Source organism: Rhopalosiphum padi, chromosome 3 (genome assembly GCF_020882245.1).
Source record: "Rhopalosiphum padi isolate XX-2018 chromosome 3, ASM2088224v1, whole genome shotgun sequence".
In the NCBI taxonomy this organism is placed as follows: domain Eukaryota; kingdom Metazoa; phylum Arthropoda; class Insecta; order Hemiptera; family Aphididae; genus Rhopalosiphum; species Rhopalosiphum padi.
Genome location: NC_083599.1, coordinates 49,572,667 through 49,592,034, shown reverse-complemented (window position 1 = coordinate 49,592,034; position 19,368 = coordinate 49,572,667). Strand labels below are relative to the sequence as shown.

At 24.0% G+C, this 19,368-nt stretch overlaps 2 protein-coding genes across 3 annotated transcripts in view; one reads left to right on the top strand and one right to left on the bottom strand.

The window, feature by feature from the left end:
• LOC132923869 (hemicentin-1-like) overlaps positions 1 to 19,368 on the top strand; it is a 242,964-nt gene that overhangs the window by 147,699 nt on the left and 75,897 nt on the right. The window lies entirely within an intron of this gene.
• On the bottom strand, positions 668 to 19,221 carry LOC132923850 (myosin-9-like). Its single transcript, XM_060987823.1, has 16 exons — positions 19,132 to 19,221; positions 16,133 to 16,285; positions 15,844 to 16,056; positions 13,894 to 13,995; positions 13,558 to 13,782; positions 13,451 to 13,492; positions 13,328 to 13,393; positions 13,119 to 13,247; positions 12,955 to 13,046; positions 10,979 to 11,129; positions 10,767 to 10,907; positions 10,557 to 10,667; positions 4,992 to 5,135; positions 4,851 to 4,930; positions 2,842 to 3,091; positions 668 to 853 (listed from the first exon to the last, which is right to left on the bottom strand). Exons 1-16 carry the CDS (start codon positions 19,219 to 19,221, stop codon positions 668 to 670), a joined length of 2,175 nt encoding a protein of 724 aa, XP_060843806.1.

Genomic DNA, 19,368 nt, shown 5'->3' with positions numbered 1-19,368 from the left:
TATACAAGATGGTTCACCGAGCATACTCGCCTCCGTGTTTTCCTTTAAAATATAGTTATTCTGATTCTGATTTTTTGAAATTGTTATAAGGATAAATAAGGATCATATTTTTAAATACCTTTATTTTATACTATTTAATGAGCGTTCTCTGACAATATACATTTTTGCTGTAAATTATTAAACGTATGATTTTTTTTTTTAATTTTGCACTGTTTCTTAATCCAAATTCGAACGAGAAATTTTTGAATTTTTATTTTTGAGTACTAATGAGCATAGGTCCATGATATTACACTTGAGAGGTACTATATGAGACTATGGTTATTTTAAAATTATAGTAATTAATATTAATTAAATATAATGATATTTTATAGTTTGTAAGAAACTGTGTGAATATAATAATCACTTAAATACTAAATAGACTAAATTTCATAAATTTTATATTCTATGTTTATCTAGTCAAGTTATCATATTGACGCAAACCTACTTATTTAAAAATAATACATTAATTTAATTATGATAACAAATAAGTATATATTAGATAATATATAATCATTGATTAAGTAAATTTCTTATTATTTTAAAATAAAATATAAATATTTATTTATTATTGAGTTATTATAAAATATGCACTTTAAATTTATTTAAAATTTGTCTTGCTTCTTAAATTTCAATTGTCTTTTGGTTTATTTAAACCATGACATGCTGAATTTAGCACCCTAGGGATCTTGCATATTTCTCCTCCCGTTTCATCTTCCATTGAATGTTTCGCATTAATTATATGTTCTATTTGTTTTTGTGCTTCATTCAAATTGGTCGTCAATACTTCGATTTGATTTCTTAAACGTTCATCAATCTGTAGATCGTATTTAAACAAAAAATAAATAATACTATATGGCTATATATTTTGAAAAATATGACATAATAATATGATTGGATAGCTTTATATTGCTTTATAGTAGATACATTTTTTGTGAAATCTTTTTATTTTAGAAAAAAATGTATGTTTGGATTAATCGTATTTTTTTTAATAATATTTTATATGTTTAGAAACAAACCTTACAGGATGTGAGTATTAGGAGAGTATCCTAAAAACATTTTCTATCATCCAACACTCGAAAACAAAACTTGTTTAATAGTAAAAATCACATATAATATGAATACAATTTTTATTGCTATCTATAATAAATAGAAATTTGCCACACAAACTGAGTTGACTAGGAAATAAACCAAAGCCATTCGTATCGCCGATTAAAATTATAAATCAGTTCGTCGAATACACTAAAAGCCTTAACTACAATATCGTATGGCTCATAAATTAATGTCGTGAATTACATTTTTGATTGTCTACTATAGAAATTCCTAACATTTTTTGACTCACAGCACCCTTAATCGTTTTATAAAAATCTGGAGGCACCCTATAGACTACTTCGGTTTTATTTAGCAGTGCATAAGTATAAACAAAAGTAGTAAGACGTAGGTACAGGCACGTATACAAAAAAAAATGTCAGGAGGCTTACAACATTTAGCAATACAAATTGTGCCGCAACATAATAAAACAATTTTTTCCTCGTTAGTCAAAATTATTTCTGGGGGGAAGTTAAACCCCAAAACCTCCCCTGTATACGTGCCTGCGAAGGTATATAGTATATACATATATTATATTTTATAAAACAAATTATTCCATTGAACATTAACTATGTATTTTTATTTTTAATTATATAAATATATATATATAGGTTATATATTACAATCTGTTTTATCATTCACAGCTAGTGTTATATTTTTCATGAAATCGTTTTTTTTTTAAAAATATGTTTCAAAAAATTTCATAAACAAAAAAAACTATATACCCGGTATTTTCTCAGAAATAAAAACAGCTAATTATATATACTAGATTTATTTATATAAACAAATACGCCCACTTTCCCAAATTAATGGAAAACTACCGACGGAAATAGACATTACCTCCCCACTCGAACCCAAAGTCGGTAATAATCTATACATCTACTCCACCGTTACCACTGACACCATCAATATCAATTAAAGATTTTATCAATTATCAATCATCCTACAACACAATTCGATCTTTAATTTTCCGTGGATAATTTCTGTACGAATCCTATATAAATGGCATAAAATTGAATACACCCTCAGAGTTGACGCTTAAGAGAATGTAATCAAATATTTTAAAGAAAAAAATCTTATTTTCAAAAATATCAAATAAAAAAAAGAAAAATCCTATCGTGTGGTAATCAAACACCTCCTCACCGCTACCATAATACCACCGATTGAATGCATATAAATAATTTAAAATCTAAAGGCTCTCTTGCCAGTAATGTTTTCTAGGGTTAAACAAAGATACCTATCTTTCTTTTCATTGTCGAACTAAGGCCTCTTTATAATAATCTTTTAAATTCAATAAACTCTGTTACACAAAAATTAGAAATTGAATAACACATTTTTATTCTATATTGACACTCAATATTGCTGTAATCACTATTCAAGATTTATGAAATGCTGTGAAAATTAATTCTTAACTGTTTATAAAAAAAAGAAGGAATCCCCCAGATAATTTTCATTACGCATTCCAAAATTTTATCTACTTAGGAAAAGGCCTAATCTTTTCTCCTTTTAAAAAAAATCTCACTATAAAAAAACTTCCACTAGATGACTTATCTTTTCCCGATCTAACCAATTCAATATTTTACCTTACATTTAATTATTAACTCATATAGTTATATAACACCTCACCTAAATATTTAATTTATTAATAAAATTGTATTATTAATCATATTCATGCAATAGGTAGTATACACGTATATTCAGAATCAATATACTCACTTGGTCGCGTTTTTGAAATTCTAAACACGATATTGCTCTGTGTTCGACTAACTTTTGTTCTAACTGTTGTATGTATTCAACATATTTTAATATCTGGCATTCAGAAAAATTTTTGGTTTTCGTCACTTGTAGAGCTGCTTCTTTTCTTACAAGATCTAAGTTCTCTTTCAACTGTAACGAATAGTGAGTTCTTTCCATGTATAGTCGTTTATTTTCCGCCAAAATAGCTTCCTGAGTCATTATCTTAGCCCTTGGAAAAAATATTAATATTATATTTTTTTTAAATAACCCATAATAATAGATTAAAAAAAATAAAGTAGTACAATATTAATAAAAATGATTTTACAGTTAATATTTAAATACATAAAACATTAATTTATTCAGAAAATATTTGAAATTCATTTTAAAACTTTTAAAAATTTCCTTTAAGTGTTTAAGAACAAATATATTTTTAAATACTTTTTTAATTGTACAAGTATATAATAAAATTAATTTTTTAACTAATAGGTAATAATTACTAATTTAAAAATTAAAATATCACATTAATTGCGACTTAATGATCATTTGTACCTACTTTGTACGAAATATCTACTTAATTGTATACTGAAAAATGAAATTAATTAAAAATTAGTTACATATTAATTCTGAAATTAATTTATATTAATTAAATAATAAATCAGTACGATTAGTTTTTTTAAATTTTTAAATACATTTGATTGTTCAATACAAATACGTATAATACGGTGTTTAAAATATTTTCTAACTACTTAGATTAAGAAGACATAATATTGTAAATATTATAAAAGTATTAAAATACTTAACATAAAGAATACATACATTAACAGTGTTTTAACGTTTTAATAGTAAATAATGTAACTCAATACTATATTACAACATTTCTTATCAATTATGCACAAAAAATAGGTAAACTAGGAAACTTTTTAAAATTATTGAAAAACTTTTGAATAGTAAAAAAAAGTAGGTACAAAATTGGGTTTACAGATCAGTTTGAATTGTTCGATATTAACAAGGAAATAATAAAATTATAAAGAACATAGACAAGTAAAGTAACAAAGTAATCTATTTTATGGTTATTAACCAGTGTTTCTTGAAATCATAAATTTAAACAATATTATATTATATTGTTATAATATTTGATGACTTTATATTACCAATTAAACTATTGTTTTGGAAACTATAACTTATTTAAGTTATATTAGAATCTGGAATGTTTCAAGTTTATACGATTAATATTTTTTTAACTACTAACAAAACTGTTGAAGCATAAATCGCGCGTTGTTATACGTTTGAATATCCGACATCATTAATATTTGAACTTCAATTGTCCATAAAAAAATGTTCAGACTTCATGCAATTTTTTTTTTAATTCTAATTAAATATTAATGAGAAATTTTCCATTACAATTCAAAGCTAATTATCTCAACAACGTCATTTTTACCATACAAAAATAAAAATAAAACATTTTAAATTTCTATCTACAAAAAAAAAACTAGTCAAAATATTTTAAAAATAATTAAACCATATCAAAAAATACCATTATACATATTTGGGGAACATTACAAACATCTGTAATTAACAATACAAATTCGATAGTTATTAATTTTTTAATTACAACCAAAAACCAAAATCGATTTTGTTAAAAATTGGTGTGTAAATATTCGTAATATTCGTAATTTTTTTTTTTTTTTTTCTCGATTATTTTGAAAAGTGCTTTAAATTTTTAAATGTTGATCCTTTCTCTCTCAAGGTACCGACTTTATCCGATTTACTACCATAAACCACTCTTGCAGAGTTGAATTTTTACTGATGAAAGACAATGACAGACACAAAATTAAAATTACTTTTAAAGAAAATATACATTATTGCAAAATTAATACATTCATCGAGGCGCTCCGTTTCTAATAACTACAACAAACGGTTTTAAAATAATTTTTCCTAAATAAATCAAATTTTTAATATTTCTTGCAATAAGTTAATTTTTGAATTACTTTAATTGCGTGTTTTCTTCTTCTAGACATATGAGTCTTTTTTCTTTGGCTTCTCTATCGTCATTCGCCAAAGCTGCTTTCTAATATAAGCATGTAAACCTGTATTAATTAAAAGTAACCATATAGGTTTTTTATGCATACTAATAATTCAATTGCATTTAAAAGATTGTCACGTTCCTTTTCCAATTCTATTCTAGTCAATGTCTCCTTTTCTAAATCCCGCTGCGCAGTTGCTAATAATCCAGGTAATGTCCCGAGCTCTTCAAGGCTTGAGTTTAAATGTTCCTTAGATAACGATATTACAAAAACAAGTATTATATTTTAAAATGTGAATTAATCTCATATCAACATGTAAATTTAAATTATGCTTATAGCCTGTACATTGTTTATTTAATATTAATCTGTGTTTGGAAAGTACGCATTTGAAAACGAGCGTTCATCGCGTTCACATTCATATTTTGCGAACGACACGTGAACACATCCCTTGTTACTTACTATCTAGGTCGTTGAATTATAATATTCCATTTACAATTTTATTTTTTAATATTATTTCCATATTATTGTATTTCTTATTGTATTTTATCTACATAGCGGTATATTGTCAAATTTATATTAAAATAGAATATTATTTTTTTTATGTTATAGATTGTTCGTTGGGGTTTACTTATTTTATTTTGAATACATATATAATTATATGACTAAATAAATTATAAAGTTTATCATGTATTAAATTCTAAGCAGAGAGGTGGATGTATTGATGTATAAGATGTGTATTGTGTATGTTTTTTTTGTCTAATATCGCGTTTTATTATAATTTTACTATGTTTGGATTGTTAAATTTGAGGGTGGATTTTGGTAAAAAATTAAATCTAACTGATACATCGAGTAGCTAAAAGTAAAAACTGTATCCTAATACTTTTCATAATTTAGATAAATGAAAAATAAATTAAAGAAAACACAAACCAAGTAGGTAGGTACCTAATTCGACAAGAATCTATTTAGTTTATTTTTGTAATTTAATATTTTCAGAAATTTTCACCACATTTTTATATTAGTATTTCCTACATAATATGCTTTAAATTTTAAACTTTTTGAGGTATTATTTACATATTTTTTTCCTATAAATGTCAACTAACCATTTTTGGCTCAATAAAAATCATCTTGAAAATGTAATACAACTTTCTTTTTCATAAGTGTTTAATATACCACTTAATAATATTGAAAATACATAGCTACAATTTTTCACTAATTCCAAATTTTTATAAAATACGTTAAAATCTAAACAATTTTCAAATTATTTTGTCTATTATTAATTATACATTATATCTACAAACATAATATGGTTTGAAAAAGTATTACAAGGTTTAGTTATTACAAGTTATTACTGTTGCAATTATAAATAACAGTCGAGTGTAGTTCTTAAATGTTATTTAGCTATTTATAGACATTTAAAAAAAAATAATAATTTTTTTATACCTAAATGATAATACCAAATTTTTCATTTGGTTAAAAAATCCGGAAAATATGTCAAAAGATTTTTTCAAAATGTTTTTTATAGCTATTTAAAAATATTAAAGATACATATAAGCATAATTTTTTTTTTATAAAATAGATACTTTAAGTTAAAATTTGGAATAAGATATTGAAACGGAAAATTACAATTTCAGAACTATTTTTTCTTTGTAATTTTAAAAAATTATTCGTGGGTACTTGAAACTTTTTACATACATAATTATAGATATATGTAGTATATACAATTTTATTTAAAAACAATAATTTAATTTACCGTATTTACTAATAGTAAATTAAATTACTTTAATAACGATACAAATATATTATCATAAAATATACTTAATAATATATGCTGGCAGACCTTCTTTACTCAGAATTGTTTTTCGGTTGCGATAGATGTATTAATGATTTATTATTAAATTCAAATTTAACACATAGGTACATTACAATAACTTACTCCTCGTAAATGAGGTACACAGAAGAGAAGTTACCTACTTTCATCCAATTTATAATTCATAATATTTAAATTATTTATTCTGTTGATAATAAAAGGTATCAGCATTTTAACTTTAAAATTAAAATTTTAAATTATTATCTACCTATCAGAAATTATTTGAAATTTATTTTATATAAAATCTGTATGTTGTATTTAATCTTTTTTATTATTATTATTCATATAATCATAATAGATAAACTAATTGTATATGTTAATATCTAATACAATTTAATAATTACCAATTTAATAACAAACTTTAAAAAAAAAATTACAATAAATTATCTTATTCAATTTTTTGTTTAAATATTTATAAAGTAACAATTAATGAGAATGGCCAGATGAACATCTTCATATTTTTTTTTCAAACGTAAATGAAAATTACCCAAATTTTCAAGAATAAGACATGATGAACTTTCCTAACAAGTATAGGATCCTTTTAAGACGTTTGGTATATAATGAGTAAGCACTAACAAACACAGTATAATTTCAAGAAATAAAAACTGAATAATCAACGTCATTGTAATTTACACCTGTATACAATTTGGGTATTTACAATAAAAATTAAGTGTACATTTTATCTACCATATACACTACTTATATATAGTTGTACAAAGGTTTTGGACTAATTATTCAAGAGAAATATATTACTGATTGACCTGACAGTCTTTATTATTTACATCAATAATTATTTATGTATAACTAGAGATATACTATTACACAAAAGGAAAAAAAAATATAAAATAAATGTCAGTGTTTATTAATTAAATCATACCTAACTTTGCAAAATTCATTACAGTCATCCCTGCGATGACATTAAAGAATAACTTTTTAATTTTCTAAGAATATTTAGATACCTACCGGCTGCCCATAATAACGAACAATTCAGTTAAGATATTAAATTTCAAAACACAACTAAATGTTATGGTTAAATATCGAATATTAAATAGTAACTGGAATATATATTATATATATATATATATTTATTATGGTGTTAAAACTGTTTTAGATCCACAGTTACTTCTTATTTTACTGGTAAATGAAATACATCGAACTATTAATAAGTCAGCGAGTATTCTTGGATTTCAAATCGTTTTCACACCATAATATAAACGTACTAATTAATATTAAATTAAATATGAGTTTTCTTGTTTTAAATAAAAATGATTTAAAATTTATAAAAGTTTAAATTTAAGGAATACAAAGTAGAATAACAAAATGGAATTTAATTTATTTTGTATAATTTTAAATCGAAATTTAAGTGTTTCTTGCTACGTTTTATAGAGCATACAACTTGTAAAAGTTATTAACTTGTTAATTACTTTTTAAAACTAGGGTTCACTTATTTTTATACATTAAGTTCTTATTATGAATATAAATCAAAAGAAATCTACCAAAAATATTAACTTAAACTAATAATAAATAATATTTTACAATCAAAGAACAAATTTCCGTTAAAAACTTTAACTTATTTTTTAGTTTTCAACAAGTTTAAGACAAAACGACAAACACTATGTTTTTCACACTTTTAAATTTCCAAATTTTGCTTTTTTCATAACATGAAGAGTTATGAAAAGTTTGAAAACAAAGTTTGAAAGTTATGATTTGAACAAGAAGTATCTGAATATTATATACTAGGGCGTAAATTATCTACCGAATATTAAAAAAAAAAAATATGTATATATATATAATTGTTTTCAAGATTATAGTTTAAGATTTTTAACTGGTTACACTTTTAAAATATAACCATTTGAAATTATTAAAATAATAAAGTGTAACATTTTTATTCTTACGAATATGGTTTATTTATTAAAAATGATAATATCATAGTAATATAATTTAAATAAATATAAATAAATATCGGAAATGTTTGAGTATTAGAAATATGAATTATTTTAAGTAACGACACATTTACATCACACAAAATTATAATTTTAAAATTCGTTTGTCATTTATCATTTTTTCTAAGAAATATCAATCTTGTAAATATTATAAATACTCATTGTACAGTTTTTGTTTTTTTTTTATGTAATACTTGTGTGTTATTTTTTTGTTCCCAGATATTTTAAAATATAAAAAAAAATACCCTATTGTAATTTTTAAGAAGAAATACCTCCCCTCCATTTATAATCGTAATTACTAATTATATTAAAGCTTTTAATTTAAAAAAAATGTTGAATAGAAAGTTAGAATTATGATTTTTTTTTCGAACAAAATACTAAAGGATTATATCAAATTGTAGCGTTGTCATAATAATCTTTACTAATTACAGTCACCCATTATTTAGAGTATCAAATCGTCTGGATGATATAGGATTAAAAAGATTAAATAATATTGTTACTACAATATCTACATACTTAGTTTTATTTGTAATTCCTAATTTTATTATGATCATATTATACTGTAGAAAAAAATATATAATTGCCTTTATTTATTTTTGAATTTAAATAATACATTTTTTAGTAGCAACCTATTTAAGTACTTATATTTAAGTAGCTATATTTATTTTACATATTAATAATATTCCTTTTATCGTAACTTCCGAAGACCCCAAGTAGGTACAAATAACCAATATCATACCATACAGGTATTATTTAAACTATAATACAAATACAATGAATGAGTGCATTTTTTTATGATAAAACCCAGTTCATATTACTTCAAAGGGTTTTCACTTACCTACCAAAACATTACTGATGTATATAAACCACACTGTAATACAATATAGTTTATAGTTTAAAAGTGATTGCAATGTTTGGGTTATTAACATATTATCTAATTTACCTAATAAGACGTTACCCGTAAATGTGTTATCTCTATCTTACAAACGTAAAACATGTACAATTTGAACTCAATCAAACCAATTTTGTATTATCAGCTGAATATTCGAGTGAATTTATCTATAATCAAAGTTTTAAGAATATAAACTGTGGATTTTCTTTGTAATTGATTATTTATTAAGAGAAATGTGAGCATTTTAAATTTGGAATATTTTACATACTCAAATATTGCTTAGAAACAGAATATTGTAAAAACACTTATGCTTAAATGCAGATGATTTTCTTACCTTGATAACCTAATTAATTAATGCGTCTAATATGTACGCTGAATTTCTATTGAACTTAAATTTTATATGTTCTACGTTTCTATAACAAAGTCAGCACGTGCACTAGCATCCTTTTAATATTTAATATTTATTATTTATATTAATTAGTTTTATTTTAGATACTGTACAGAGCGATGAATGTATTGATTTTATGCTGATGTGTGTTTCCTTTTGTTATATTAAAATTTAGATTTCTCGTCGTAAAATGTTAGTGATTTGTTGTAATTCAAAAATTATTAACTGTAGATACTATTAATATTTCACTATTAATTAAATTATCATTTTTTATACTCAATACAATTTTTAAAAAATTAGCATCGTTTTTTTTATACAATTATTTACTATCGAATTAAAATTTAACACACCTATTACAGTGACCTACTCAATGACGAAATACACTCCATACTTATATATTGTACAGCTGAGTGTTTCGTATACTTTTTACTTCCTTTTTATTTAATAACGAATAAGTGCTTAATATTTCAACTTAGGAAGTAGTTGTTTCGTTTAACTACCTTAAAAACATTTTATAAATAAAAACTTTATAATTATTATTCAAGGCATGATTCATAACAATATATAATAGATATCTTACATTCATTCGATTAAACTCCGCTTCATAATCTTCGGCAATTTTATTTTTTTCCCTACAAATACTTTCAATGCGATATTTTTGTTCTTGATTTGTCTGTAGAACTGCCAAAAACTAAAACCCATTGACATGATAGCAAAAACAAAAATTGTATGATATTAGTTCAAAGTATATAGTTAATTTTATAGTTTAAACATCGCAACCGAAAATAACCTTTGATTTTTTATCCTCGAGTTCGGTCAGATGAAAATCGAGTGCCAACTGCATGTTAGTTTTTTCGTTAGTTGCATCTTGCAAACGATTTCTCAAGCTTTCAATCAAGTATTTTTCATTTGAACAAGCCAATTCAGGATCCTGAATAAATATTGAGTTATTAATATGCTCGCAATAATATTATAAAACCATAGTAAATAATATAATATTACGTGGGATTTTGCTGAAGTGAAATCAAACAATTGTTTTTGTAACTGGCAGATCTGAGTTTTCAATATTTTTAAACGGTCTTCATAGTTCTTATAGTTACACTGAGCTTCGTTAAGCTTTTTTCGCAGATTTGTAATTTCTAATAATTTATTGCTGAAAATGAATGTGATTTAACGTAGGTACGTATTCTGTAAGTCGATTCATATTGTAATTTTTTAACAATTTATGGTAATATAAACACAATACATAGATAGGTACTATTTATATAATGTATAATGTAGCCTCAATAAATTGAGATATGACTATTTTTTTATTATTCTTATTAAATCAAAAATTAAGGTTTTAGATTTTGAGAGGAGCGCGAAGTATATTGGTTTTACAATGATGAGTTATTATATTGTGTTTGTGACGTCGCATTTTAGAGTGAAACATTTGCTTTATTTACTGATTAAGATTAGTTATTGGACGCTAATTTGATCTATCTAGTTGATATATTAAGCTGTAATCAGTCAAAAAAATTAAATTCTAAATCAGCACTTTTTTTAGTAATTTGGAAAACTAATAAAATAACAGCTGAAACTCATTCGCTACACAAATTGTTGACAACATTGATTTTGTTATATTATGTTGTAATCAAAAAAAGAATAATCGTATACATACTTTAAATTTTCATTAAAAAAATATATCAGAATGGTTTAAGCCAGCGGTTCCCAAACTGTGTACCAGGGGCACCGCAAGCACTTTCTAAAGGCACCGTGGTCTACGTAAAATTGGTTATCAATAAGTATTTTTTGTTCTGTCTTTCGTGTTATTCACAGCAGGGCACCGTGGCTAAATTGGGTCCAAAAAAAGGCACCGTGGAAAAAAAGTTTGGGAACCACTGGTTTAAGCACTATATTTTTTTTTCATATTGTTATGTATTATATAACCATTAAAACATTTTACTTAATTTATTGTTTTACTAGATTTATGTCAGTAACATATTTTGTTTCTCGTCAAAAAGTTTAAAAATTTAGTACACTCAAGTACTGTTATACCGTTTTGTTTGACATAGTGGTTAAAAAATATCGATAATACATAGTCATGATATTATTGTATATATTATATATTTTCATTTTCTAACAATTAACAAACCTATTCACATCATTCTACATTACGCCATGGTTGGCTTAAAGTTATACCCACATTTGTTGGCATTAATCAGGTTTATAATATACTGTAATATAAATATAATATAACATAAACTATCCTTAGTAATTGACATAAACCACCTGCCTCCTTCCATTAGACTGTTTTCCGAATGTAATAATTTATTGATGTTATGTACCTACCTGCTGAATGTCAAGATACACTCGAGAAATACTATATAAATACATCAGAGGAAGTTGATTGTTTTTATATATATTATGTGTAATAATTTGTTAAGAGTTATCGTTATGCTATTACAATTGTCTAACAGTTATGTTTTATTAGTTAAAGCAATACCTTAAAAATTATCTTATAAATTAGAAAAAAAAAGGATACCTACACTATGTATTCGAATTAAGTTTTTCTTGGAGTACTGAACGCCTGTGAAAACAGGTGTAAGTACAAGTGAATACCCATAGTAACCCGAATAATAACAGTTATGAGCACTCAAATGTTTGTTTAAATGTTGTGTTCCGATATTTAAAAACTCGAACACACCGAATACACTCCGCACCGATACCTGAATAAATGATTCAGGCGCAAAGCCATGAAAAAATGTATTGAAAAATAATGCAAACGTTTGTATGTGGTACATTAATAATAATGATTAATGACCAAATATTATTTTTTGATTTTTTTCTCTCTTTAATTAAAATATACATGATAAGTATGTACAGCATAATACGTATGTATAATTTGTGTAGATATTTTGATTTAAATAGTATACACTATTGATATTGTGTATGTATATTATTATTATATAATTAAGACATAGTATTTATCAACTCACTTGTGATCTGCCAATAATGTATTATACTCCGTAGTCAGATCTCTACACTGTGGTTCTTGGCCGTCGCCTAGATTTATTGGCCCTGCACAATTCTATACACAGTTATAGAAAACCCTATACTAGTGCTTCTACGCTATTATTGACTTTTGTGTTAAAAAACTTACAGCACACAGGGCATCAGATATGTTTAATACTTTTTTAGCTAATTCAATTTGACACCGATCTCGTTTCAATCCCTTTAATTCGTCATTTAATCGATTTATTTCAAGCAATAAAACTTGTGATTTTGATTTCTTTCGAATTTTAAAGGAAAACAAATTTAGAAGTATAAAAAGTAAAATATTGCAATAATTTTTTTTAAATTAATAAATACCGATTCAATATTTCCTGGTTGGCATGTACCACTCTCATTTATTCCTTTATTTCCTTGAGAAGCTAACTACAAACATAAAAAAAATGTATTATGTTCGATGATTTAATTAAATAAAATATTCACTTTTTTTTTAAGAGCATTTGTTAAGATATGTGTTTGTTGATTCTAAAAGAAAAAAAAATGATTAATATTTTGTTGTAATCCTATTTATTTTTAGAGTTGTTCATTACAGCACTTTTAAGTTTGCACAGAAAATTGTGGTTCTGTTGATTTAATATCTTCATTTCTCCCTTTATTGTCATGAGTTCATCTCTAAATCCTTCCTTTTTACAATCAGTATCTGAATTTTTGGAACGTAAATTGCACTTATCACTCATAGTATGATTATCTTCATTATCAGTCAAACAACAATTTTCGGATTCATCGTTACATGAACAAACTGATCCATTACCAGGCTAAAGTAATGTTTGATTAGTAAGTTTTTGAAGGAAAAAAAAACCTTAAATGTTTATATTAAAATAACATATTTAAAAAATCAGTTAATTTTCTGACTTTCAATTACTAACTTTGTTGCATTTAGTTCCATTATTATTTAGATCATAGTGGAAAAATGTTGGACTGTTTTGTTCGTTATTAATTAATATCCACGGAACCATTTGTTCTCCTTCCTTAAATCAAGAATACAAACATTTTTATTAAAACCGTATATTTGTGTAAAATTTAAATTAATTGAATTATTATAGTTTTAAATATTTTATTATTATTTCAAGTTATAAAATATAACCCATTTTAGTTTTAAGTATTTAATCAGTTGAACTTTTTAATAATGCCATTGAATAAAATCTAAAAATGTATAGTTTTATATTTGAAATTATTACAATTTTTTTCTCTTCAAATATTATATTTATATACATACCTAATTAATTTATACTTTTATATAGTCACTATTTCTTTCTATATTAAAAAGTGTTTTTATAAGAGGTATGTTCAATTATACCTTATATAACTTTATTTTTAGTCAAAGATGTTTATAATTCTATAACATTTTAAGATTCTGATCAGAACAGAAAGCTATTGGTTTCACAGTGAATGTGATATTCGTCAATAATTTAAATTAAAAAAAAAGTTTGAAAAACTAACAGAGCATCTTTATATCTTTATAAATTTCATTTCATACATTTTACATCAACTATATTATTTTTAGTTAATTTTCAAGGAAATCGAGATAACGAACAATACAATAAATTGAACACATATTTTTAACAAAACTTTGGCTAGTTGTGTATTCGTTTTACTCAGAATCATTCTACAAATCATCTGATCGAAATTTTAAATATTTAATGATCTTACTCAATTCTATTCGTATATTCACTTGTTCTTATTCCTTAGTATAACTGATATTTTAGCAGTATCTTTAAATTAGAAAAATTATAGAGCACATGCAGTTCTCAAAAGTGTTAACTGTATACAATATATAAGTGGAATATTTATTATTGAAAATCAATTATTACAAAAAATGTAATTATATTAAAATGTAATTAAAAACAAATAATATTATTTAAAATGCTGTATATTTAGATAAACCAGTTCTAAATTTAGTTTATTTGTGTGTACATATCTTATGAATAAAGCACTTTTTATCGTTAAATATAAAATTATTGTCAAATAATATTTTGTAGTTAAATATTATCAACTTTTTATTGCTATGTGATCACTGCTTTTAAAACGTTATAAAAATTGAAATACTAATTAAAATTATCTTACATGTTGTAACTTAGAAATATAATATTTCATTGCGCAAATAATTACCAAATTATACATAAAAATGGTGTCGTGTGAAAAATAATCGTTTTTATCTTGTCAACTAGGTATTGCGAAGAAAAATAACATTTCAAACAAATAAAAATATTATTGCTCAGTCGAAATACTCCTATTACTATGATAGAATTTTATTTTTATACTTTTTAGGTTTTTAACAAGCAATATATAATATATAAACCACAAACGTATGACATTCTGTTAATATAATAAATATAAAAAGTTTTTTTTTGTTTGAGATCAGAAATAATAGATATTAAAACTTATAAGTACATGTCATTATATTATATGAATTTAAATCATTAAACAAATAATAATAATAATGTGATCTAAGGAGCAAAGTTTGTTAACTTAATAGTCCATAATAATTTATTAATAATTAAACTAGATTCAGTCGTCTGCGTTTACATAATAAATCACTCGCCGATTACATACCTGTTGTTAAACGGATAGTGTAAACAATTATCAAACTTATTAAGTATTAACATTGTATAACAATAGAAGATAAAATATTAATTATCTTATCAGTTAATTACTCTCGTATGCATGACAGAAGGGGTGCCTAATTTAAAAGAATACTACCTATCTATGTAAATTATAAATATAGTTCGATGGCATCGAATAAGTATACAAACAAAATTACGATATTTCCTTCTATTTTATGTTCTTAAATAATTAGGTAAAAAAAATAATCTTACAGAAGCTTTGATTACTGTTGTCACACAATCGTCCAATTTAGTATTTTGATTAATGTCAATTTTTCGACATACGAGGTTTTCAATATCAAAGTTATTAGCTTTAGCCAATTTAAGCACATCAACGACAGTTTTTTTATATTGTAACACCATTTCTGTTAACTTTGCTTGTAACCTACATATGTCCTGTTCATTCGAATTTGTGGGTCCACAGTCCTACACATTTTAACATTTTCAACGTTACTATTTCTAAACGTTGAAGTCATCAATGTGCCATATACATTATACACACATTTTGTAAGTCAACTAATTCCTTCTTCAGTTGCATTATTATTTTTGCAATATTTACGGCCTTTTGATCGGTATCTCGAATTAATTCAAAATTATCAACGGCATCTTCGGTTTCAAAATTTGTAGACACAATTTCCAATTCATCTATGCTATCCTATAACGATATTAAACTCAAATAATTACTTAATAATGTAAGATTTAAGAGTTTCATATTTTATACCGTCATTTTCGTTATTATATGCTGATTTTTAATTTATTTTGAGTTTTTGAATTATACAAAAGGTACTTTTATGCTTTATACAAATAAACAATTCAGTAACATTATTTTAATCGTTGCATAAATCAGCCAACTACTTATTAAAATTTTCAATCAATAAAAAAGTAGCTAAAATATATAGAATAACGATAAAAAATACATAGTAACTGTATGTGCCAGAAACTCGTTATTAATAATACCAATATAATGGAACTCATATCCAATCATTTTGACTTTTTCTGCATCGAACAATATAACATTTTAAATATTTTTCAATAACCTATTTTCTATAAAAAAAAAAATGCATCTTAATTTTTACGTGATTAAGTGTCAAGTTATTTTGTTTTCTAATGGTATTTAACACATAATCTATTTTTTTTTTTTTTTTTTTTTTTTTTAGGAAAGTAGACAAATCTGGTTTACCCTATTGAAAATAACTTTTAAATCATAAAAAAAAAAATGTTTTTTGTATAAAATATTATATAGTCACATTTTATAAGAACTTTTATTTTATTTTTCGGTTGTAGATAAAAAAAATAAGAAATTATTAGACAAATCATTAAATATTTTGAAAATTTTATTAGAAATATAAAATTTAATTAATATTATTGATTAAAACTAGTTATAACAAAGAAAAGAGTAGAATAATAAGAGTAGAAAAAGAATATTTAAAATTTTTCAATTTTATATTAATCAAACTTATAATAAATTATATATTATAAAGGAAGGATATAGAATATGTTAACTAGTCAAGGTTTGTGAGTTGTTTATAAGATTTAATTAAAACGTAATTAAGTGTGGTGACTAGTATTGTTCTAATTTATCACAAATTTATGTTTTCAATTAATCAACAGTTGTATTTTCATTTAATTTGTTTGGTTCTAAATCTCAAGAATAATCAATGCCATCTCTAACAGAAAGACAATTATGCATAATATTTGCATCAATGAGTTTCAGTAAATGTCTTGTTTGATTTACCCTCACCTTGTGGATCGTAGGTAATTTAAATGCCTTAGAACTAATTGTATATATTATGAGCACTCTATAAACGCAAAATAATAATTAGGTACGGTGTATGGTGTATCTTTATTCCATAGACCATAGTACCCATATATTCTCACATAATATACATACAGATACTCCCGAGAGATCATTCTCCAGCTTAAATATAATAAATAATTATTTTAAGAGTAATAAACATCTCAAGTAAGAATATTTTTCTTTATATTGATTTTATTTTTACGTTATCACACGTATATATGTGCGAGAGTGTCATATATACCTCTTTTAAAGTAGTAAAAATGGTAAAAACACTGAATGAGGTTTTTGGTAGAAAACTGTATCTTGTTGGTACTTGTGAAAGAAATTAAATAAAAACTCAAATTAAAAAAAAAAACAAAATTAAAGAAAAACACGAATTTTTTGAAAACTTGTTGAACCCAATTCTTAACAAAATTTGTTTTTGTTGTATTGTTGTAAAAATTAATAATTATAGGGACTTGAATCTTTCAATAAATTTTTATATTAGATATGTTTTGATTTTTAATATATTTTTGCTAGTTGTATGTTAAATTAAATTAGAAGACATAAAAAAGACATTTTAAATTTTTGTATATTTTTTTCTGTAAAAAACCGTTTCATAAGCTATTATTATCGCCGTTAATCATAAATAAAATATTAATATTATATTATTAATATTAATATTAATCATATTAAAATATTAATCATAAAAACATTTAACTATTATTTATAATTTTCCATACACAACATCATTTTTAAAATATTCAGTCTTATTTTAAGCTATATTCTTAAATATTTTAAATATTTTTAGATTTCATTATTTAAGTATAAGTCTAATTATAAATTCAATTTTTTCGTTTTTATTCTATAGCTATATTATGCGATAAAGGTGAAACTCCGGTTGAAACAAATGTTTTATAAATGTTGTTATAATAAAAAAACTAAAACTAAACTAAACTAAACTAGATAAAAAAGGAAATAATTAATTTTGTTTAACGAAATATTAATTTTTTAACATCTATTCAATGTCATGTTTGTCAATTTAATAAAAAATATCGATAAGTATATAGATTATAATTTATTAAATTCAATATTTGCTAAAAAGCAGAAGAATAAAATGGGTCAATGATTTTTCAAAGAGCTTTTGGTTAATGCAATTTAGATACCTATCCCTTTTCCATCATCTACATACATAAATAATATATACATATTTATAAACCAGATTTAGATTATAAATATCTTATTCTAGACGGTTCTTATTTTATTCATTTTTCATCTGTGTACATTATTAGCGTATTGTTCTTACTTTCTAAAATTTAAAATCTTTTTAGAACGCTTGTTATTTATCTTATAAAAAGGGGTAGTATAACATAAAAAATATATCGTACATTTTGAAGATTTAAATACGAACAAAATTAAGTGAATCCGGTACCATTTATACTATAAATTTAAAAACAGAAAGAAGATGATAATCAATACATATTTGGCTATTTCTATGTTCAAATAGAAATCTTCTTTAATTCGACTCCATTTTTTGCTACTTTTACATATTTATAGTTTGAATTATTTCCCACGTCGGAAGGTTTTCGTCCAAAAATGTAACGTTCAATACGTTTTTATCCATCAATATGATGTGAAACAAAAGCTCGCGATTTCAGTAGATACAATATCTGGGTGATCTATTTTAATTCGAATCTACTTTAGCATATAGAAGGCCTCTCTACTTGACAGTTGGTCTGGAAAGGTAATCCTGTTGAGTGTTGACTAAGCATCTGGAGCGTATCCGAAAAGCAACAGACGGTCACGTAAGCCATCTTATTCCAATGTTTAACAAACACAAAAGGTAAAATATACAAAATGCAATATTCATGCTTATTATTTATATATCGCTATACACATAAAACATACCTGTGCAATTTATTTTATTATACCGACGAAATTTCGCTATACAAGATAGTCCC

Coding starts and splice junctions, on each gene's coding strand:
- LOC132923850 (XM_060987823.1), bottom strand. CDS start 19,221: ATGGCTTACGTGACCGTCTGTTGCTTTTCGGATACGCTCCAGATGCTT. Junction 13,493..13,557: donor TGTGCAAACTTAAAAGTGCT/GTAATGAACAAC, acceptor TTTTTCTTTTAG/AATCAACAAACACATATCTT. Junction 3,092..4,850: donor GAAGAAAACACGCAATTAAA/GTAATTCAAAAA, acceptor ATTTTTTCCAAG/GGCTAAGATAATGACTCAGG.